Consider the following 23696-nt stretch of genomic DNA (forward strand, 5'->3'; position numbering starts at 1 on the left):
CTCCCCGCGTGCTAGTGACAGATTGTTTGAGCTGGAAGGAAAAGCCATTCAAAGCTAATTAAGCAGCCATTCCAAGCAGTATTTGCAAGCGGGAGGCTGAGAACCGCCGCGTTTGTCAGCGCTCGGCCCCCGCGTGGCTTTGACTGACAGGCCCGGCTCTGGAGTGGCAGCCGCGGCCGGCTCCACCAATGGCAGCCAGGCAGCCGGCTGTGCCCCCTGCCGATTGGTCGGCCGGATCGGTTGGATGGAAGGTGGCTTTTTTTTTCTCCCCCCTTCCAGCGAGGGAGGGGGGGGGTGGGGTGGCGGTGCGGGCCCCACGTGGGGGGAGGCAGGGCCGGGTCTGTGACGTGGGGCGCGAGGAGCCATTTTGTGCTAATCGCTGGCGCCTCTGCCGAGCCCCGCACGCGGGAGGGGGCTGGCCCGGGCCCCGCGTGGCGTGCACCGCTCCCACGCCCTGCAGGGCCCCGCCCCCGTGCGCGCGTTCTCGCGTGGGCTCGCCTCGCGCGTGGCCCTGCCGGGCTGAGCCGAGCCTCCTGGCCGCGCGTGGGTACCGCCCTTGCGGGGTGACTCCCCGCACGCGCTGCAGCGTGGGGGGCCGCTTGGCCCCGCAGCCTCCCCCACGGGGGAGAATAATCCCTCGTGGGAGCCAGGTCCCGGCCTGAGAAACTGACCAAAGCCCCCCCCAGCGCCTTGTCAATGACAGTCCCACATCCAGGCCTTGCGGCCGAGGCGAGGCGCGCCCCACGCCGCCTCGCGTGTGTCCTGACTATCCCCCGGCCTGTGCTGCCCTTGCTCCCGCATCCCTCCGGGGCGAGTCCAGATGCCCGCGGAGCAGCCTTCCCGGAGGGCGGGCAAGGCCGGGAGCCCATCCCCGCTTTGCATTGCTAACCGCCCGTGCTATTGTTTTCACCTCTCCGGACTAGGAGAGATGCGCTGGGCAGCCCGGGGCAGCCCTTGGCTGCCGGACTCTTGTTTGCTTTAAAGGCTCCATCGCCCCCCGCCCCGCTGCTCCAGCAAACCCGGCTTTGTGTGGCGTGTCACCCCCGCGCTCCTCCAATCCGCTCGGGCGACTGTGTCACTTTAATGACATTACCCGCGCTCGTCACGAAAGCGGCTCAGACTTGAAAGGAGACCAGGGGAGGCAGAGGAGGAGGAACCAGGGAGTCAGGGAAGAAAGGGGCTGCCCCACTTTGGAGAAGCCCTCGGAGGTTTCGCAGCCCCCTCGCCCAGCCTGGCGCATCCGAGGGGCTGTTTGCTTGCGTGGGGAAGGAGGGTGGAGGCAGGCCGGCCATTCTGCGAGGCTCCAGCCTCTTCCGTGGGTGGGTGGGGGGCTAGCCCCCCCCCATCTTCTCGGCCTAGCATTTTATCGGTGCTAAATCTTGGGTGGCTGTAGTGTCCGATGGGCCTGCTCGGAGCTTGCTCAGGGCACGGGCCGGTTCTCGTTCACAGGCCGGATGACTCATAACCCGCAGTTCACACCCCGCTCCCAGCGTCATTCCCTGCTGGGGGAAGCGGGTCCCCCCTCGCACACCCGACCGCATCGCCGCCTTGCGAGAGACAGAGCCCGGGCTCCAGAGCGAGTCCCCTCCCCAGGCTACACACACGCGGAGCCCCCTAGAGCGACTCTCCCGGGGGGGAACCCCCCCCAAAGGGCTCCCCCCCACTTCCTCGTGGCCCCCAGTTCCGAGCTGGAGGCGGCTCCGGGGGGGGGGGGGCTGCAGCCGCGGGGGGTGCGGAGCCGGCCGGGCACGGATGCCTCTCGGAAGCCCCCGCCCCCCAGCAGCGGGGCAGGGCCGGCTCGCTACTTTCCATGCCGCCTGGCCGACACAAGCGGGCATTGTGACGTGCCCGGCGCCGGCGCCCAGTCGCCTGTCGAGCTGCCCCGCCCCACGTGGGCTCCCCGCGCTGCCATTGGCCCGGCGCGGGGACTGGGGCTCCTTTTTTGTTACACTTCACTCGCTCCTTGGAGCGCTCTCGCGGCGGCTCGGCCCCTCGTGCGCTGCCTCCTGCCTTGCAGCCCGTGGGTGGCATCGCCGGGGTCCCGGGCCGGGGGTGCAGCCGCCTCGCCTCGCCGCGCCGCGGGGGGCATGGACTCTGCGCGCCCGGGCAGCTCGTCGGCCTGACCCGCCCGGGGGGGACCCCCCGCTGCAGCCGCGCGGTGGAGTTATGGGGCCGGCGGGGATCTGAACCGACGCCCCCGGGAGGGGGACGCGCAGCGGCCGGCGGGGGCGGCCTGGCGCGGCTGCCCCCTCTGCTGCCAGGCGGATCTGGGATTTGCGCCGAGGAGCCGCGGGGGACTTGGGGGCCGGCGCCCCCCGCCGCGCGGAGAAGGGAGGGGCCGGGCCAGCCCCTCCAAAGCCGCCCGCAGGATGCCGAGGAGCGGGCCCGCCGCCATGTGCGCCTTCCGCCCGCGGGCAGCCGGGCTCCTGCTCCCGGGGCTGCCCGCCTGCTAGGCGCGCCCAGCCCGGGACTCCGCTCCGGCCTTTGTTCCAGTGTTGGCCCCGCCGCGGCCCGGCCCGGAGAGGAGGCGGCGCTTGGGGGTCGGCGGGGAGGGGGGTGACTTGGTGGCCGGCGAGCTCCTGCGATGTACCCCCAAGGCAGGCACCCGGTAAGTCCCCGCCGCGCCCGGGCTGCGTGCGCCTGGCCCCCGTGGCCCGCCCCCCTGTCCTGTTTGGGGGGGGGGATGGGGGAGGGGCGGGTGTTTGTGCTCCATCGACCCTGGTGCGCCCCCCCCCCCGCGTCTCCAAACAAACAAGCCAGGGAACTGCCCGCTGGGGGGGGGGGGGGGCAAGGCTGCCCCGGCGCCCCGATCCCCCAGCGAGCCAGCCAGGAAACTTCCGGGGTGGGGGGGATCCTGTGGGGGCGAGGGTGGCTCTTTGGGCAGGGCCCCTCCTTGCCCCTCTGTAAACGTCTCGCTTCCTTCCCTGCGCGGCTGTGCGCACCCCCAGGCTCCCCACCAGCCTGGGCAGCCGGGCTTCAAATTCACAGTCGCTGAATCCTGCGACCGGATTAAGGACGAGTTCCAGTTCTTGCAAGCCCAGTATCACAGGTAACCGCTTCGCTGGGCTCTCTCGGCGCCCTCCCCCCTCCCCTGCTTATCAGAGGTTAAATGTTTAATGACAGATTTTAAGTGCACACTAGAGCGTGTATTAAAATGTCTTTAGAAGAACAATTTATGGCTGTGTGTTGACTAGCATCCATCGCCACCCAAGCCTCCTTTTGTTCCTCCCTGTGTGTCATCTGGGAACTGCCCCAGTTTTTAACCCTCTGCCTCCTGGGAAAAGCTGTAGTATCCCCCCTCCCCCCCAAATTCCTGCTCTCTGGGGCCCTTATAGCCTCTCCCTCCCCATCCATTCCAACAGCCTCCTTTCTTCCCGGAGAGGTTCCTGCTTTGCCATCAGAATCCCGCCCCCCCCCCCAAAAAAATAAATCCCCCCTTATGCTCTGCTCAAATGTCCCAGCTTTCCAGCTTCTGCTGGCCTGCTAGTGATTGGGAGGCCTAAGGTGTCAATTTCAGAAGCTGTTCACACAAACCAACCAAGGAAACCCGACTGCTCCTGCTTCTAAGAAGTGTGACTCAATATGGTCTCCCCCCCCATTTCCCCCCCACCGTATTGACATGTCCCTTCATCACTGCGGAGCCTTAACCATATATTAATTCTGCTTTATCCTCTTAGTCTCAAAGTGGAGTATGATAAGCTTGCGAACGAAAAGACCGAAATGCAGCGCCATTATGTTATGGTAAGAGTCTTTAATCAGATTTTTGCATCAGACTGCAAGTGGCATTAGCTGATAATGGGGCCAGGGTGGAGGGGCTGCATCCGGCCCAAGTTTTTGCTCTTCTGTAGCTTGCTTGGCCCTTTCCATGTTATCGGGCTGGCTAGCTGTAGCCACCCCCTAAAGACAGCACCAGTACTTTTGGCAGCCTGGCTTCCTTGCCCTGTTTTGACAGGCACTGATCAGCTTGTGTCCTTCCCCTGTATTTACCAAATATCTGTCTTGTGCCTTAGGACAAGCAGACTTAAAAAAAAAAAAAAAAAAAATGGAAACCTAATACTGGTCTCCTGTTAACTCTCTCCTCTGACCCTTCCAAAGAGGATTTTGACGCATTTTGCGGCAGGATTTCTGCTGACTCTGGATCTCTCACCAGAGTCCATGTTTGTATCGTTGCCTAGTTAAAACTTTTTGCAACTTGCTGACCCCTGGAGTGTTTGGACTAACTTCTGAGGTTAGGAGCCAGGGGTCAGACTGCTCCTTGTTTTGCCGGAGGCCAGAGAAGGCCTGTTACAACATCATCTCTCCTAGTTGCTTTGAGGAAAGTGGATTCTTTTGTTGCTACAGAAATCTTTTCACTCGGGGCTGCGTTATGGGGGCAATAGGTGAGGTGATTCTTTTGATTTGTATTTCTAATCAATTCGGCGTGACCAGCAGTCATCTCCTGGGCATGTGGGAAGAGCTACTGGCCTGTTGCCTGACTCCAAAAGAAGACCTGTAGGACACAGGGCAGAAAGAACTTTTTTCATTTAAAAGGAGAAGTTGGCCAAATGGTAGAATATTAACATTGCTATTAGAAATACTGGTCACATACAGCTCCTGGTCTCTGCTTCTTGTAACTAGCTTATAGGGGGAGAAGATAAAGGGGGAGGGAGGGAAGAAGTCTCCTTGTTAAATGTCTGTTGAACTCTAAGCAGGTGTGTGGCTATTGCTTACGATTAAAATGTCCTTGTCTAATATGCTCTAAGCACAGTTCTGTAGAGGAGCCTTTTCTAATAATAGTTTTATGCAAAAGCAATAACAACTTTTTTTTTCTGGCTTTTTTTCTCTCTCCAGTACTATGAAATGTCGTATGGTTTGAATATTGAAATGCACAAACAGGTGAGTGATTCTGTTCCATACCCTGTCTTCCCTTCCCTGACCCATGAAAACAAAGGCTCGGTTTTGATAAATTAAAAGCGCACTGTTCAAATTGCTGGTGTTACGCCACTGTGGAGCTGTTGGCCAGGGTGTCTATGACATGAAGTTGACGGAAGTCCAACTTTTTAAAAAAAAAAATTGTTTACAAGGAGAGATCAAAGTAATACTGTACATTCATTCTGAGCCGCCCGATCGGTACGTCTTTTGTGTATGATGAAACATGAAAAACCCAGCTAATTTAATACAGATCTGATTGTTAGTGCAGTTCAGCATTCTTTAAGGTCATACTTCTAATTAATACAGCGCTGGAATGTCTGAGGGAAGAGCCAATTGTCTTGTAGCCTATTAGCATCCAGAGCACCACCGTGTTTCACGTTCTACATCTGGAAAGGGAAGAACTGCTTGCAACTGCTGTCTGCTCAAATGTATCATTTGCCTCAAGGGAAAGCGGGAGGGGCGGTTGCAGAAATGTGATGTGCTGCCTTGATAAGATTAAAGCTACAGAGTCGAAAGTCTGGGGCAACTTAAAGGAATGAAGTTAGTACTGAGATTAGATCTGACTAAAAGTAGTTCTAAGAACTTCAGATCCATGTAAGGTGACATCAAACTGATTTGACTCCGTAGTGTTTTGTTCCTAGCAATGTGAATTGTATCGATGCGCTTTGAAATAACAAGGGACTGCCAGCGGACTACATTCAATCCATGTTACTTAAGTACACGGTGGAACATGCCTTGCTTATCTCCTTTCTCCCCTTCAGTTCATGCAGACTTGTTAGATGGGTATAATTATTTTAAACCGCCACAAAAATAATTAACGTGAAGTGTTTAGTCTTGCCAAATTGCTTCTTGCTGCTTCCTCTCTGACGGGGCTTCTTGGCCGGGCAAGGATCCTGTGATTTACAGACCGATTTTGATAGTGCATGTGCATTCATCTGTGAGAGAGAGCTGTAGATTAGCTAAAGTGGCCCCTTGTTTGGATAGTGACCTGTGTAGGGAGGAATGCAGAGAACGGTGAGATGACTTAGCGGCAGAGGTGCTTTGGGAACCTATAGCATGGGGATATAGCCAAAGAGACCTGTGAGAAAGGAGTTTCCCGTCGATCTCTGAGTGACGGGCACCTTTTGGTGCACTGTTATTTCCTGCTGCTAATGGGAGTTTGTGTGCATCTGCCAAGAGGACAATAGACTCTGGAAAAACTTTGTGAGGATACATTTAGGGACGCGGAACAAAACAAAAATGTGCTGTTTTTATCACAGGATATGTGGGACCTCTTAACGTAGGCTAGAAGTATTTCCTCCCTCTCTCCCCTCTTTTTAAACGAAGGTTGCAAATCCCGCAGTTCTGCGCTCTTGTGCACAGGGTCTGAAGCTAGCAATTTGTCTAAAAATGAACAGCGCGCACCCCATCCGTGAGCATGTCGGACTCAAACTGCCCTTTGGAGCAGATCTGATTGAATAGTGAATGTCAGGGAGCTGGGTGGAAGTGGGGGAGGCGGGTCAAAGGGGGGTGTGTGAAAGCTGCTCCAGGTTTGCCAGGGCCTCCGTGAGAAGCGGATTGGACAGACGGTTAGTTCTGCCCTTAGTTCCAGTCTGTAAGGCGGGGGGCTAAAATGAAATTCACCCTTTTTAGCAGCATCAAGGGATGGGGACATGGTTTGGCCCTGGTGCTTCTCTTGAAACGCCTAGCTGCAGAGTCGGGGTGTGTGTGTGTGGACTCGGGTTTTCTGTAACGTTGCCACAGTGCTGTGACAAGTGTTTATAGCTTGGGGGGGGGGGGGAGATCGGGTGCTCTGTCTGGTGTTCAATTGCTTTAAAGGTCTAACTAAGACTATTCTTCAAATGATCCCTAAGCGGAGCAAACTTGCCTGGCTGCTTTCGGCATCACTAGTGGCTGTCTGTGCAGCACCTTGCATTAGAATTGGGGAGGCTCTCTAGGTCAGTGTTTCTCATCCCCTTTTTTATAAAGTACCCCCTTTTCAAAAAATAAGTACCCCCAAGACACACACTTTTTTTTTCCCTACCGCTGCAACACATTTGTTTAAACCACTTAATCGTGACTGGGCAGGCGATGACATTTTGGGGTGTAAAAAGTTAGAAAAAAATGCTGGAAAACTTAAAACAAAAATTCAGTTTCTCCAAATTTCAGTTGTTGACGCGCTCCCCCAGATGTCTCTGGAGTACCCTCAAGGGCATTTGGACCACTGGTTGGGAAACACTGCTCTAGGTGAAGCTGTTTATGTGGTTTCCTGGCCGATGATGAGCTTGATGCTGCAGAAAAACCGAGCCACCCTCCCTGCCAGTGAAACTAGAGTCTGTTTTCTGACTGGGTGAAATGAGCAAAGGGGGGGGGGGGTGAGAATCTAGAAGAGGGAGGAGCAAATCTAATCTCAGAGGTTTTGTCACTCTCTTCCTGACAGCAAAATAAACCCGCCCACAAATTGCAGTGTGGGTCCTGGGTGACTCTGGTTGCGGGTGGCTAGTCCTGAACAAACAAGTTTATCAGTGACCTGTTTAGCGGCTGACTTGTGTTTATCTGCACACAATCAAGTAGACTGGAGTGCCTGAATTATTCATGCAGTGTCCCTGCCCTCCAGACTTGACTGCTTGTGATTACATCTGCCCGAGACAAACATTGATGGATACTTCATCTTTAAGCAAAAGGGGATTGCCTGCCTGTAGGCTTTATATAACAGATTATCTCTTCTGCACGGAATATTAAACGGAAGCGTGTGTGGTTTCTCGCCACCGAATCACACCGAGAAAGAAGAAGAAAGGTGATTGCAGGAAGGACTCCAGAAGACGGGATGGGCGGAATTATGCATGAAGTGATAACTCGCCCTGAAGCCCATGCAAAAGAGCATTGCTTCCAGTCTCTGCCACAATCTCTTGCGTTAAGTAAAGCGGGAGCTTCCCCAAATTCAATCTTCTTAATACAACTTTTACCTCAGTTGGCTTTAAATCTGCATTTGCTGCCCAGGCAGCTTTACAGAGACTTTTTTTTTTCCCTCCTTTCCCGCACGGCTGTCACATGCCTCCCTTTTTAGTGGTCTTATTTTGTTTTTAAAAGTTGGCCGAAGTAATCTAATTAATTGGCAATCCAGAAAAGCCCCTAATCACATGCTGGGAGAGAGAACGCTTTGTGGTAAATATCCCACATTTCGAGTTTGGCTAAGACTCCGCGCCTAAGTATGTCTTGTGTTTAGAGTTAAACTAAGACTTTGGCCTTGGAACGCATTTAGAGCATATTGACACTTTCCTGAGAGAATCCTGCCTCTTCTGGAATATTCCAAGAACACAGTATACTTTCCTCATCCTCGTTAGCGAGGCGTGCCAGATAAGAACGCACTAAACGCTTGAGCAGCCAAGGAATTGCTTAGTCTGTTACTTTCTGACATCTTAAGGTAGAAACACAAAATAGTTCCCAGCTACGTGTTAACCCTTCGTGGCAGCTGGCTTGTGAATCCCCACCGTTCCCTCCTGGTTTCTGGATTTCCTGCCAGGATCTTTTGAACTTGAGTCTCTGAAGCAGCCTTGTTTTGCCTTCTGCTGCTGATCATTCCAAAATGCCTGGCTGTGACCCGCCCCGCCACACCCCCTCCCCGAATTCAATTCTCATCAGTGAAGCTCTCTACTTTGCTAATAAGGATAGCAGCCGCAAATAGCTTTCAACATGCCATTGACAGCCTGGCTGGAGAGAGCACTTGAAGCAGTGCTAGACAGCTGAAAGTACCCATAATTGTGTACCAGAGTGAGCCGCGCACTGCTGAAGGACCATATTTTCATGTGCTTAAAGAGACAATACCCTGGCTTCCACAAATGCTTCTAGTGCTTCACCGGCAGTATTTATTCACCCCCTCCCTTTTTGATTAAGGTTTCATGAGGTGGGAGGGCACGGAGAGCAGCAGCAACCGAAATCCCTGATGTACCGCCGAGCAAATGGCATAAACTCCAGCCGATCCGAATTGTGTGTTCTGGTTAATTGGGAATGTTCGAGTTAGGTCTCTTCCATTTACAAAGGGGACAAGTTGGCTTCACTTCAAGGGGCAGAACCTTGAAAGATCACTTAGTAAGAATCTCCCCCCCCAACCCCTGAGACAGGTTTTTGTCTCCTTTTTTTGTTAGTTGCTGAATAGCATTGTGCCACATCGGGAGAGACTGCCCAGTAATCTGGCGGCGTGGGCTCCAGTCCCCGAAAGCTGATGCCCAAATACAATTTTTAGTCTCTAAGGTGTCTCAGGACTTTTTTGGGTTTTGCTGAAACAGGCTAACACGGCGACCTCCCCGAAGGTGTTTTCAGAGTCTTTGGCAACCGGTGAGCCAAACGAGCGTCCTCCTCCCAGTGCTTCAGACTCGCACGCCCCCGTCCGTGCTGCATGGTCCGATAGACGGAGTCATGCGTCCAGGCACTGCTAGGCGGGGATGTTCGCAATGTACTTGGACACGCGCGTGAAAAATGGTGACCGGGCATGCACGTTAGCTGCTCCTCGTACCTTGAAGTATCAGCATTCTCCCTGGGACGGCTCCTGTCGACGGCAGCAGAGAGCCCCCACAGGCGAATTGGAGCCAATATTTATAGTAGCCTCCGAATGTTCTGTGGCAAGAACGTAGCAGGTTTGCAACCAGCAGTCAGGGAAGAGGGAGGAGTGAGGATAACAGACTTAGTAGGGTTGTGCAGACGCTGTTTGGCAAGGCGGTGGTAGCGACTGCATTAGAATTGATCGGGTGGGAGCCGGGGAGGGCTGTGAAGGTGCATCGTAGGGGTGCCGTGATGTTACGTGCACTGGCAGGCTCTGCTTCAAGATTTCAGATGGAGGTGGAAGGCTGGGTCAGACCTTTGGAAAGTTGGTTACAAATGCAGCTTCGCTTTCGCTAAAGGGAAAGTAAGTTCTTCGGGACAGGAGCCAGCTGAAGGCAGCGTCCGTGCAGGCATCACGACCGTGTCTAGGTTTGTTTTGTTTCCTCCTCCCATCACGCTGGGGGCCAAAACGCTGCTGGTGTCGTTGTGACTGTGCAGTACGCAGCAGGGCGGCGACGTTTCCGTGAGCACGGTCCCTCGGGCATAACTGGCCGCGTTAGAAACCGAGTGGCTTCGGAGGCCTTTATCGTGCATGTCTTAAGGGAGACCAGCAGCGTTTCAAATCCAGCTGAGTGCATTCTGTAGGATAGTCGTTTTAAACTTGTGTCCGTCTCTGAGGCTGGAGCAACAGACTCGTGAGTTTGAAACCAAGAGCTTCACGACTGCGGTTAGAATCCCTTCCTGCAGTAGGAGCCTCCCCTGCCCTCTCCGCACGCCCGCCACCTTCGTTGTCTGTGCTCCCGTTGTGTCCCGGCCGTGCCGCGGGTTCCGGTGACCCGGTTGGAATAGCGGCTCTGCCCATTGTCCGAGCGACCTCAGAGGCTAACGCTGACCGAGAGCCGGGCTGGCACTGTGGGCGTGCTGGGGCAGGACTGGGAACTTGTGCCGCTGTTTTCTCCCTCCTTTGTAGCTCCAGCACCCCCAACCCCGACTAGAGCCCGAAACCAGACGGGTCTTGTGTAGCAGCTCCGGTTGCTGGGACAGGCTGGGGAGAAGCCGTTAAGATTTAAGACTTGCCTGTCTCCTTGGCCTTGTTTTAACAAGCCGCTTGGATTTGTCTCTGGCATTCTACAGCCCTGTGTGGCCTTCCTGCATGCATTCCGCCTTCCACTCCCACAGCCCCAAAGTCTCCCCCTCTCCCCCCACGGCACCTGGCTCTGTTGTCTTCTGCTCCTTCTCCCCTTAGAGCCAGGCTGTGTGGGAGCCAGTGGCTGGTTTGAGAAGGGGCAGGGCTATTTTTTGGCAGAAGAGGGGGCTGGTGAAGGATGGACAGGCTGAACCTCTCTAATCCGGCACCTGGCCGACGCCGGACCACGGGAGGTCGGTGTCTTCTAGCAACATCACCAACCCTTCCATGGCTTGCTGGGCTCTGAGAAGACACTGAGGGGGTCAATTCGAGCTAATGAACGGCACCGAACCCTGAGAGCCAGGGCTGGTGGCGGTAAACAATCTGTTTGGGGCCAAGGGGAACTTGGCCACCCCCATGGAAAGTGTACACCCAGCTCACTGACCTCGTGTGGACTAGAGGGGTCCACCCTGTCTGTCTGTTCTCTTGGGCACCGTGTACAAGCAGCCGGTTGCCTGCTTCACCTTTGATGGCCTCCTGGGATAGGGACCTGTAGCAGTGCTGTGATTGGATGCGGGGAGAGCGCACGGCGCTCACACTCAGCTCACTCCTCACCTCTTGTTCCCTGGCTTTACGCGTGTGTCCCTTTAACGATACTGGTAGGGAAAAAAACGCGACGTGGCTGGAAACCAGTAGAATGTGGCCACCCTGTGCATGGGCACTGGCCAACAAAGTATCCCGTGGGCCACGCCCAGCGCCCCGATGGGCCGCAGGTGGCCTGTCACGAGGCTGCAGGGTTGCAGGAGATTGCTGTGACGTGGGCGTCTGGCCACGCTTCCACCTCCAGTTGTCTGTCCTGCGCCAGCGAAGCGCTTGGCGTGTGGTCAGACGGGCGTGGTCGCTCATCCGTGGCTGCAGTGAGCTGGCGTGCTTGGAAGTGAAGAGTAACCCCTCCAGTCCAGAAGAGTAACCGCTGCCGAGGAAGGTGGCTTTTTGTTATTGTTTAACCTCCCAGACCAGCGAGGATCTGCTCAGAGTGAAAAGTGCAACGGGCTATGAAACGACCACGTGTGGTCAGATCCTTGACTGACGCCGGCCCTGGAAACAGGGTAACTCGTGCCGCTTTGGTGGCATGGGCCGAGGCCAGGCCCTTGTGAGCCTGTCTTTGCTCTTCAGACAGCCCAAAGGCCTGGGGCTGCAGGCAAGGCCGACTGTGGCTTGGAAATCAAGCCAGTCTCTCTAATGCGAGTCAGGCGAAGCTGGTTGCCACGCTGGCTAACACCCTCCCAGGAGAGCAGGCAGCCCACGTCGGACGTAGAAACGGGCGAGAACTACCCCGAGGAAGTGCCTTAGACTGGCTGTGACTCCAGGCTCTCTTCACAGCCGACATGTCTGTCTGCCGCCTCTTCCCTCCCCCGCGCCCCTCCCCCTGCCAAACCCCACATCCTTTCTATCCCCCGTTCATTTGTGGAGCCGATCAGATTGGCAGCCCGAAAAACACCCCGTAATGACCCGCCTTGGCCTGGGTAATATGGTTTTACAGCCTGTTGCGGTCAAGCAAAGGCGCAATTTGCATAATGTTCTGAGGGGATTAGGTTGTTGAGGTTGCCATGGCGATCGAGCGGAGATGAATTGAGATTTTTCTTGGCACGGATTGCCCGGTGGCACTCGGGGGAGGGCGCCGCCGCTTTGGAAGGGGGTTGATGAATGGGCAGCCTTCCTGGGAAGGTGTAAGGCATGAAGCCTTCCCCTGTTCTAGGCGAGCCAGAGACCCCGTGTGGAGCCCGGCTAACTCTGAACGGGGACAAAGAGCATTTAATATGCTTGGGAACTGAAACATTAAAGTGAACAAATGTTTAACGATTGTTGAATCTTACGTTAACAGGAAACCTTGCGGTCGTAAACGGAGGGTTCCACACAGCCACTGGATTCTTTTTTTTTTTTTCTAAATTCCACCAAGAAAGTGCCCTTTGAAAAACACAACAAACCCCCAGCACGTTAAATTTGCTCCCAAATCGTCGTTGCAAGTTAAAAATCGAGTTCCGCTTAAAAATAGCTTCAATAGCAAAAAGAACCAAAACAAGCTCAGTAACGTGGGGTGAAAGCAAGTGCCCCCTTTTTCCTCCGTGCAGTGCCCTTTTTGAGAAGTGGGTGATACTGTGAGGGGTTCTTTCCCCTGCACTGGGATGACCTTGCAGGAACTTTGCAGGCTTATAACCGGTGGGGTTTCTCCTCCTGGCTGCAATGAATAATCGGGCCCTGGCATGCTATAGGGCTTTTCAGGGCCAGGAAACACCAAAAGCCAGCTTCCCCCTGAAGTAATCCCTGCAAAAGGAGGACTACGGCGAGTGCTTGTTGCAATATGGAGTGCTATAGGCTTTGTTTGGAGGCATCAATATTTAATGCAGTTGTAGTTTTATGTATACTGTGATCAATAAGCCAATGCTGAAAGGACCTGCAAAGAGCTTTACCTCTCGTGTGGCGATCTGTGATCTCCTCGGAAGCCGGGCCCCGCGGTTGTTACCCACTGCATTGCTGCGAAGCAAAACCGGTGCGCCCTTCCTGAGCGGAGTGCCACGCAGTGTAAAGCGTGGCCACGGGGAGGCAGCTGCGGAGAGCGTAGCATGTCCGCAAACCGCTCAGTTTGCTGTCCCGGGCAGAAGAGGGAAACCGCAGAGCTACATGCTGACCAGTCAGCCGCACCCCTCCTTCTGAAGCAGACTCGCACACTCAGGCGGTAGAGAGACGCGCATGCGCAAACGCCGCTACATTTGGGGGTCAATGGAAGCTGCTACTAACGAGGGAAAGCGCCATTTCGCTTCTGCATAGTAAAGTTTCAAGGGTGCGTTAAGTCGGTGTGCAGCTGTAAGCTTTGGAAAGAACCGCCATCCTATTTCGTTTGGCAGGTAGGAGCAACCTCCGTCCTAAGGCGAGGCCCTGCCATACGGACCTTGTTGTGAAACGAGAAGAAAGATAACTTGCTCCATCTTTCCTGGCTGCTGGTTAGTGGGGACGGAGAGCCAAGACTGATGGGTTCTAGTCTTAGCTAGGGATGTTAAGTATTGGTCAATCGAATAGTCGATTAATCTTGTGAATTCGTATCGGTTACTCGACTATTCTATCGTCCTGGGGTGGGGCCGGCAGCCAGTGTGCTCCAGCCTCACTCCCAAGGAACCCCCTGCCACTCTGATAAAGGGAGCCAGAAACCAGCTCCTCTCTTGGACCAGCTGCCTGTCACCCTGCGCTGCTGCCTCTGATAAAGAGGCAGCAATGTGAGGTGGCAGCAGCCCCTGTCTAGAGCGGGTCTGAGCTCCTGGACCTGGCGTGAGCTGGAACTCAGCTAGGGCGTCTGCCCGCCTTGTTCCTAACACACTTTAAATGCATAGTGGTAGCAGGGGTAGATCGCAAGCCAGCACGGAGCCGGGCTGCTGGCCAGCCTGCTAAAAAATGAACTGGCGGGGGAGGGAAATGCATGTTGTCTGTAGCATTGACCGATCAGCTTTTGTTTTATCAGTTAATCGACTACACAATTACATCCCTAGTTTGAGCACTGATACTTAGCTTCTGAGACTCCCTTTCCCTTCTGTAAACTGGCCATAACCCCCCTCTGCCCTTGTTGCAGGGACGGTACGAGGGTTCATGTTGCTGGCACATTTACAAGCCCAGGAGGTCTACCTGAGTGCCAGGGAGTGTCTGTGAGGTTGTGCAGTGCCTCACGCAATTGTAATACAAATTGGGGACGCCAAGGTTTAACTCTGTGGCTCTCAACTGGTGCTCCATGGACTACTGGTGGTCCATGGTGACTTTTTTGGTGGTCCACAGGAACATTGTCCGAAGTCACACGGTGTGAGCAGGTGCCGCCGTTAGGCTGTTTTACGCCGTGTTCACAAGCACGCAGCGCGTCACCTAGGACGCAAGCGCATTGAGTTGCCAGTAACGTCTGTCTGAGGCTCTGAGCGCCAGTGTAGCTGCCGCCGTCATGCTGAGCAGTTGCTGTGTCGTTCGTCCTGTGCTACACGTGCTGTTTTACGGGTGTGGTGTAGTTTGTTTATAATGGCAACAACCGGAAAAAATGTCAAGCGCAAGTATTCGGAGGATGACATCAAATTCGGCTTTGCTTGTCAAAAGGAGGTGGTCCACGAAAATGTTTTGATTGGCCTGGTGGTCCATGGACAGAAACGAGTTGAGAACCACTGGTTTAACTGATGAACCGGGTGAGGGCTGGAGCAGCTACCCGCCTGCTACAGACAGGGGTAGCTCCTAGGCGGTACAGCCCCGCCTGTGATGTGGGCAGGGGACACGCCAACCAGCGGGCGGGAGGGGGCCTCTCCCCCACCTCCCCTCTTTAATCGGGTAACCAGTTAAACAATACGTTGACCTAGTTACCCCATTAAATGGGCTTTTCTCTCCCTAATACAAATAGCTGAGAACAGATCGACGCTGCTGGAAACCTCGTGTGTTGTCGAGGCATTGGGGATGTACTTGTGTGTCGAGGCTTCCGACTGTAGTAACTTCCCAGGGGTTTCTGACTCCAAACAAAGAGCCAACGCGCAGCAAAGACGGCTGGAAGAGCTGGTGGAGCATAAGGAGCAATCTGAGCAGTGAGGCATTGAAGAAAAAGGCCTTTTGGCTGCGTGCAGTGCTGAGGCAAAGGGGAAGGGGGGGGGAAGGTATTTTTGAATGGGGGCGAGGTTAGTAAAATCATGTCAGGGGCTACTGCTACTGTGAAGAAAAATGGTTGAGTGTAAGAACTGTTCTTTGAGACAATCTCTCCAGCTGTCATGGGGCATGTAGTTACTTCCTGGCTCTCTGGAAAAGAAAGAAGGACCTATGTTAAAACAACACCAGTCGCTAAACATCTGCCTGCTCTAGTAATTTTCATTGCTGCACCGCCAGTGAGTGTTTAAAAAAAATCAATTTAACTCACAACATCCCGTCTTAATGGCTGCTGCAAACCACTGACTTCATGTATAGCATAGCGGCCCAGCGACTTTGTGTGTTGCATTTTCTAACGCCGTATTTTAGAAGCTGTTTGACTGAAATGTCTGTGTGCGAAGTTGCAGTCCAGAATGCAAACGTACGTTCATGTTGTGTGACGCTAAACTCGAATCCTCAATCTGTTAGAAGCCTTTAAGGGTGTCAGCAAGCATATGGACAACAGTGTGGCTGTAGTGTATTTGAATTTTCCGAAAGTATTTGGCATGGTCCCTCACCAAAGGCTCTTAAGCAAAGTAAACATCTTTGGCTAACAGGTTAGGTCAGTGTTTCTCAAACTTTTTAAGACTGAGGAACACCAAACAATCTTTTTTTTTTTTTTTTTTTTTTTTAATGAGGAACACCAAGGCTTTTTTGTTGAGCAAAAAAAAAAGTCCCCTGCCCCTGTCAGGGCAGCCATTTTGAACTCTGTTGTTGTCCGTGGCACACCTCCAACCAGCGTGCCACGGAACACAGTTTAAGAGACACTGGGTTCGGTCCTGTCACGGATCGGTAAACTGGTTAAAAAGGTAGGGGACAAAGGGTAGGACTGAATGATCCGTTTTCACAATGGAGATGGCAAACAGGGAGGTCCCTGAAAGACTTCTCCTGTGCTCTTCAACATACTCCTTAATGGCTTAGAAAAGACGTGACCAGTGAAATGCTAAAGTGTGCAGATCGTTCAGTCCAAAGCTGCTGGCAAAGGGCTCTCCCAAAGCTGAGTGACGGGGCAAGAACATAGCCAATGTAATGAATGCCGTGTCGATCAGAGCAAAACAAGGCCCGTTGGGAACCTTATTTCCTACTGTACACACATAATGGAGCGGTAACAGCTAACTGGGACCTCACCCTCAAGACACGGCTCTTGGTGCCCTCCTGGGGAAGTGCTCTGACACTCTCTCCGCTCAGGAGCAATCAATATGGCTAATCAAATGTCAGGAGCGGTTACGAGGAAAAGGAAAAAGTCAGATGGGAAATGTCAGAATGCCCCTGTATAAATCCAGGGTGCACCCATGCTGTGAGTACTGTCGGTGTCTGGATGCTCAGTCCTAAAAAGGATTCTGGGGGAACTGGAAAAGGTTCAGAGAAGGGCAAAAAACGAGCCAGGGGTGGGGCAGCTTTCACAGGCGGAGAGACTTAAGAGATTAGGGCTGGTGGGTTTAGAAAAGCATCAGCTAAAAGGGGATATGGTGGAGGGCTATAAAAATCATGAATGGGGGGGAGCAGAAAATGAATGGAGAAGCTTGATTTACCTTTTCCCACAGTACAAGGGTCAGGGCTCAGCAGAAGCAATTAATAGGCAACCGGTGTAATACAAACAAGAGGCAGTGATCTGGCACGCAATGCACAACCTGTGGAACTCATTGCCATGGGATGACGCAATGACCAAAGTATAACTGGGTGAAAAAGAGCTCGAGAGATTCCTGGAGGACAGCTGGCTGTTAGCCAAGATGGTCAGGGATGTCCCCCAAAGCTCGGGGTGACCCTAACCTCTTGACAGCCACGAACTGGGAGGGGAAAACTCGTGGATGGATCTTTCCAAATTTCCCGTGTTCCGTACACGCTCTGGTACTGGCTGCTCTTAGAGACCGGATGCTGGGGCTTGGTGGGCCTGATCCTCGAACAGCTTTTATGTTCTTAATTATAAGTGCTTAGATTCTAAGCCAGGGCCTTAGAAAAGCTTTTGCTAGATGGAAGGTCCGTGGGCTGAGTCTGTAGGTGGAGGGCGGATGGTGAGTTTTCTGGAAGACGGGCGGGGGGGAGTGGGAGGGCAGGGCGATTCTAGAACATGCGTCGATTCCTGGCTGCCTTTGTTGCTTCCTCAGGGCGGAGGTATGTTTTCGGGCCCATCTTGTTGCCGAAGGAGCAGCTTGTTGAGCGGAGGGGGAGGGGAGAGATGCATACTGGCCTAATTAGTCATTCCTGTTTGATAGCAAGCGGCTCTGAACTATCAAAAGGAATTTTCCAATCTTTGATCGTGGTCCAGCGCGTGCGTCCCTCTAGCCTCCGCTGTCGAAGCCCTATTTCTTGAGTTCCTACCGATGGGCCGACCATGTTTGGGTTGGATCAACAGCTGCTTTAACAGCTGTCTCCATGGGCAAGGCTGCTGCTGTTACCCCTCGGAGCCCGGGGCTTCCCCCGTCTCCCCTGCAATCCGGATGGGCATTTGTTTGGAGAACTCCCGTGCCCCCTCGGGGTTGCAGTGCTAGAGTGTCTTTCCCGTAGGGAGGCAATCGTATTATCGGTGACTGACCGGTGTCGTTTTCTGTTACTGCAAGTTTCCTAGGCCCGCGGGGTGGGCAGCCGGATCGGGGAGCCATCGCTGTCCTGGGAATGGGATCCCATCCCCTCAACGCAAAGGAAGGTGCCTGCAGCACGGCCCTTCTGCTGAGCAAGGTGTACACGTTGGGGAGGTGGACCAGGGACGGGAGACAGCATCTCTGCTGCAGGGTTTTGCTGTGGCCCTTCTCCGTCATCCCGCTGTTTGAGTCGGCCACGTGCCTGGGGGGCGGGTCCAGTGCTGTAGGCACTGAACGTACCTATTTGGGTGAGCCGCCCCCTTGGTACAGGAGCACTGCATTGGCCCATCCCGGATCCCTGCAGCTGGAATTGTGCAGTTTCCCAAAAGGAGGAAGCCACGTTGTCTTTCCCTTGGGTGCCTAGCTCCTTGAGGTGTCACAATTGGAAATGGGGTGTAGACCTTCTGCAAATTGTTCCCTGGAGCTTTTCCGCCTGGACGGAACCTGTCGTGGCGCCACCCGCTTTCGCTGCCGCTGTGTTGATATCGGGGCGCCCGCAGCTCTTCGGTGTGGGCTCCTATGGCCGCGCGGTCTGGTGGTAGTTAAGCAGTCCGGTTTCCCCTTGAACTCGAGCCCAGAGGCTGTGCTGGGTGTCGGCGCAGACTTTTGGAAAGCTAAGGCAACGCCTGATTGATTTTTCTGTTCTGCAACTTCTGATGTTCAATGCCAAGCGAAGAGCAGCCCTACGGGGTCAGGCCAAAGGTCCGTCCAGCCCAGTGTCCTGTCTGCCCACAGTGGCCAATGCCAGATGACCAATGCTGGCCACGGTCAGCAGACAGGCTACTGGGCTAGATGGACCTTTGGTCTGACCTAGTGCGACCGTTCTTATGTTCAGATGCCCCAGAGGGAGGGAACAGAACAGGGAATCCTCACGTGATCCCCCCCCTGTTGCCCATTCCCAGCCTCTGGCAAACCAAGGCTCAGACACCATCCTTACCCATCCTGGCTAACAGCCATTGAGGGGCCTAGCCTCCATGAACTTACCCAGCTCTCTCTTGGACCCTGTTAAAGCTCGTATTCTCCTTTCTGGAGAGCTTGAAGTCTGTCGTCTGGGTCTTAAACCGTGGCTGAGGCCTACTTCTTTGCTATTTTAAGATCAACTGCGTAGGGCCCCTTTCCACTGACAAATGGGGAGGCACGTTACATTCGCTCTCATTTGAAGGTCGCTTTTCGATGCCAGAGCAGAGCAAAGGGACCTCAGTGCGGAGTCAGACCTAGAACGTTTTAAGGTGAAAATATGAATTGCTGACTCATAGGGAATCTAGGTTTTTCGCATGAGTAAGTTATTTTAGGTGGAGAGAGATTTTTGCAAAAACCACAACTTGACGGTGGAGAACATTCTTATTAACCCTCGGAGTTCTGTGGTCAGCTGACAGGTGCAAACGGCTTTGGGTTCAAGTTCTTGAATGGGATAGAAGGGCTGCAGAATGAACTAGAATGATCTCAACTTTCCTCTACCTTTTTTTTTTTTTTTTAAGTCAGAGTAAGACGTAGGGTGTTCAGCCCACTGTCCAAGAGTCATCCCTGGCCAACCATCAGTGCAGGAAGGAAAAGCCTATAATTTTTGGAAACCAGTAGCGCGGCTCCGTCATGATCCGAATGCACTGTCAAGCTGAGAGCGCAGAATTCATTTTACATTTGAAAGAAACGAACTGTCCTAAGCAAACTTCTTCCAAAAGTGCAGAACCGTTGACAGAAATCTGCATTCTGTCAAGCCGAAGAGCTCAACCCGCTTCCGGTTTGGAATTGGTGTATAAGCTCTCTGAATGCAAAAGCACCCTCTCACATAAAGTAATAAGCTAAAGTGAACAGATGAGTGGAGAATGCCAATTGATGAGTCGAGAAATGCCGTAGTGATTAGCTGTTTTGGTAGGCGCTTAGATAAATGGACAAGGTTTTCAACTTGGTGCTGCAATGAGGCTTAATTGCAAAAGTGCGAATAAAACCAAGTTTGTCTTTGATACTTTACAATCTCACTTCTTTAACTGGTGGTCACGGGGTCTCGTACGTCTCTGGATTTTGCCGTCTTGTTACTCTTCTGCCAGAGTAACCCCATGTCTGAGCAGCAGCAACAGGGAGATGGATATAAAAATGACGCAGAGATCCTTTTTCACGTGCTCACTTGATGATTTGGATCACATCTGTGTTTTAACCAGATAGGTGCTGTGGGTTTGGGGGTTTTTTTTTGTTGTTTTTTTTTTTTGAGACCACCATAAAAAAAACAGACATGAAACTGGTTCAGTTTATCCCAATATTGTTTGGCATCATTTAGTTCCTGTCTAGAAAAGGAATTCAAAGCTTGCCAAAGACGTGGCCTGAAGGATTTAGAGAAGGTGTATTTGTGTGCTCTAGACGCCTTTTTAAAAATTTGCTTCTTATTATGATGTATGATCTATGGAAGGCGGGAAGAAAGGGTACGTCTAAACTACAGGCTTTTGTTGACCGAGGCTTTGTCGACAGATACTGTCAAAGCTTCTGTCGACAAAGAGCCTCTAGACTACATCCAGTTCTGTCAACAAAGCAAGCCGCATTGTCGACTCAAAGTGTAGACGCAAAGGACTGTAGATGCAATAACCCCTTCTGTCGACAGAACTTTGACAAAAGGCGTTCTTCCTCATAGAATGAGGTTTACCGCAGTTGACAAAACTGCCGAGTTTTCGGCAGTAGTGTAGATCCAGATATAGTATTGTCGACAAAAGGCCACTTTTGTCGACAAAACCCTGTAGTCTAGACACACCCAAAGAGGGGAAAATGGTAGATGTTGGAGATGAAAATTGCTTTTTAAAAAATAATTCTGAAGTCTTATTCATTGTCTTAAAATGCATTCCTATTTCTGGCATGTCCACATAAGGAGATTTTTGACTACACTAAATGCTTTTGTCTTTTTTTTCTTTTTTTAGACGGAGATTGCTAAACGATTGAACACAATTCTAGCTCAAATCATGCCTTTTCTGTCACAAGAGGTAAGGGAACATCTGTGAACTGTTGTTGTTGTTGTGATTGTCGTCCATTTGAATAGTGCTGATATTGGTGAGAACAATTTGGAAAGTCCTCTTGGAGCAAGGGGAGGTTAGGCTAGCTGGGACATGCTTTGTGCTGCAAGTCCTTAGACTCTGGTTCAGATTTTGACTCCTGGCACGAGTGGGGAAAAAGGGCCTGGACTGGTTGAGTCACATTGTAGCTATTTCCCCAACGACAGGTTGAACCTCTCTAGTCTGGCCTCGACGGGTGCTGAATCAGAGAATTTGCTGGACCAGAGGAGGTTGATATTGTCTAGCAGTATCCCCAACACTTGCACAGCTTGCTGGGTTCCTAGAAGACACTAAAGGGGTAAATTAGAGCCAAATAACAGCACAGAACGCCGAGCACCAGGACTGGGGGCTGTAACAAACTTTATGGAAATTTGGCCCTACCCACGATAAATAGGCACCAGCTAACGCAAATCATGCCGGGCCACGGATGTTGCCGGACCAGAGAGGTTCAGCCCATACTGCAATGTGGGAAGACTGTCAGCCTGTGCTCAGTAGAGGTCATGGAGCCGGTGCATGGTCAGGAGATACTGGCATAGTGCCCAGCTCTGTGTGCTGTTCGGTACCAGCGCAGCTCCCCGGCGGGTCATTTGGAGTCAGCTCCCTCTGAAATCAGTCCTTAGCACGTGGTTTTCGGGGGAAACCTGCCAGGTCAAGTGTTGGCAGGCTGCTGAGGCCTTTCGCCTCTTGAAGTGGCTTTCCAGGCTTCCTTGGCTCTTCCTTTACAGCCTGTCAGGAACCGTCCCGATTTCTAATGCGCCTTTTTGTTCCCTTAGCACCAACAGCAGGTGGCGCAGGCTGTTGAGCGTGCCAAGCAAGTGACAATGACAGAGCTGAATGCTATCATCGGGGTACGTGGACTTCCCAATCTGCCTCTTACCGTGTGTATACCCCTTTTATTCCTATCATTTACCGCGGCCAGAGACAACCCTGCACTTGGTTGGCTTGGAAGAATGGCGGCTTGCAAATCTACTGATGGGCTGGAAGGCTTTGGCAGCACCTTACTAATTGTCAGTCTCCATTGGAGCAAGGCTGTCTTGGCCTCAGAAAACCGATTTGGGGCAGGGGCCATGTCTCCGTAGCCCAGGGCAGCGGTTTTGGGGCAATCCTGTGTCCCCTCTCGCCTCTAAGCATTGTGACTGGTCCTAGAGGTGGGTTTGAATGGCGTGAGGTTTCTTAGAACGTCACTTGTTACTCTCCTGTCAGAGCCTCATCAGCCACCAAAAAGGGACTGAATTCTCCTTTTAGCAGCCGGTGATAAGGTCGCTGCTACAGACCAAGGCATGGAGATCAGTCAAAATGCAATTTTAAAAAACCCAACCCCTACATAGTCCGTTTTCCGCAAATAAATATTGCGGCGCAATATGGAAAACTTGCCCAGCCTTTCTGAAATTGGGCACGGTTCTTGATTTGTTTGTTCGTTTTTAATTGGCCTGGATGTGCTGGTCTTTCTTCTAGCCCCCTGAGATCAGGTATGTCTCTGGTGTATTGTTTACGAGAAATGTGCTGTAAATACGAGCAACTTGATGTTCCAAGCATTAAGTTGCTCGTGGAAATGTGCCTGGGGTTTATCGCTAAGATACCGAAAGTTGAACACGGCCGGAGTTTTAATTGTTTCTAGCAGCGATAGAGCTATTTCGGCTAATTGTTCTGCTTGGTCGGGCCTCAAAATAGGCCTCACAACTGCTGTGCTGCAGGCTTTATTTACTCAACCCCCTGGCGGAATGTGCCATAGTGGACTACAAACATGCCGCTCCTACCTGTACAGAAGTCCTTGTGTCTGGTGGAGCTAACCACGGGGTCCGCTGCGAGCCTGACTTGCCAAGAATCAACCCGAACACTTGTGTTGTAAAGGAATTATTCCCGGTGCCCTCTTGAGCTGCACATGTAACTTCCACTGGACTGCTTCTGCCACTTGGATTCAGCCAAGGCTCCGTTCTTCCCATCGTCCTTAACGGCTCCTCTTGGTTTGTAAGAACGTCATCCTTGTGAGCGGCTGTTCACGTGGAGCTCTCGCTAACGGGGGCGCTTCCCACGAAAACGGCGGCTCTACAGCTCAGAGACTGGTCGGCCGGTTTGAAGTGGGATTTGGCCCAAACGGCCTCTAACGTAGATCAAAGCTTTGGCTGCGACTCTTGACGCCGCCCCTTCACACTTAACTCCCTTGCGGGGGCCTGGTTCCGATTGCATGCGGAGGACACATGGAATCACTTGGACAGACTCACGGATGGGTCTTGTTGGTTTGGCGGGGGGGAGCTGAAGTGTTTCTAATGATTTGCAATGCCTGTTTGTGCCTTGGCTGCCGACGGCACAGAGCCGTGGAGGGCAGCTTGCCAGCTTTTCCGTATGGCCGCTCCTCTGACAGGGCGGGTTTAAGATGCCTTTCCCGGCTCTGCTGTCTCTCTGCCATCCCGCTCTTGGCACGTCCGGCGCCATCCTGCTGGAGGTGTGCGCTCCTGCTCCTCTCCCTGGCCGGTGTGCAGGGGGACTCGATAGTGCGAGTGTGGAAAGGGAGACGTTCGCTTTGATTAGCTTCCTTTTAAGTAGCAGTTAGGAGGCGACGCGGCAGGTCAAGACAGCTCGAGGCAGATATTGGAATTCAATTAAGGTAATTGAGTGGGGCCGGTGATCCCCCTCCCCCATCCCTGTTCTGAGGTAATTGCTGCCTCGGATCAGCGTGAATGCAACTGTCGCCCCCTCGTTAGGCAGGCGGCCATTTAATCGTTTTGCCTGACACCTTCTCCCCAGGCAGGACCGAGGGGCAGCGGCCCGGGGGGGGGGGGGGGGGTGCTTCACTCACGCTGGCCAAGGAGAAAAGCGAATCCAGTCGTGGGGGGG

The 23696-nt window shown here is 53.1% G+C and overlaps 1 protein-coding gene across 10 annotated transcripts in view; it reads left to right on the forward strand.

Moving 5' to 3' along the window:
• Window positions 1-1925: 1925 nt before the first annotated feature.
• Window positions 1926-23696, forward strand: part of TLE3 (TLE family member 3, transcriptional corepressor) — a 49616-nt gene continuing 27845 nt past the window's right edge. For 3 of the 10 annotated variants that reach the window (XM_075896815.1, XM_075896818.1, XM_075896821.1), the window contains exons 1-6: window positions 1927-2608; window positions 2949-3049; window positions 3678-3741; window positions 4831-4875; window positions 20730-20792; window positions 21635-21739. In XM_075896815.1, the coding sequence (XP_075752930.1) occupies window positions 2585-2608; window positions 2949-3049; window positions 3678-3741; window positions 4831-4875; window positions 20730-20792; window positions 21635-21739 (402 nt within the window). In that variant the 5' untranslated portion in view covers window positions 1927-2584. Of the gene's footprint in view, window positions 2609-2948; window positions 3050-3677; window positions 3742-4830; window positions 4876-20729; window positions 20793-21634; window positions 21740-23696 lie in introns of all 10 variants that reach the window. The other 7 variants (XM_075896816.1, XM_075896819.1, XM_075896822.1 and 4 more) reach the window with 4 other exon arrangements.

This window comes from Pelodiscus sinensis, chromosome 14 (genome assembly GCF_049634645.1).
Source record: "Pelodiscus sinensis isolate JC-2024 chromosome 14, ASM4963464v1, whole genome shotgun sequence".
In the NCBI taxonomy this organism is placed as follows: Eukaryota; Metazoa; Chordata; order Testudines; family Trionychidae; genus Pelodiscus; species Pelodiscus sinensis.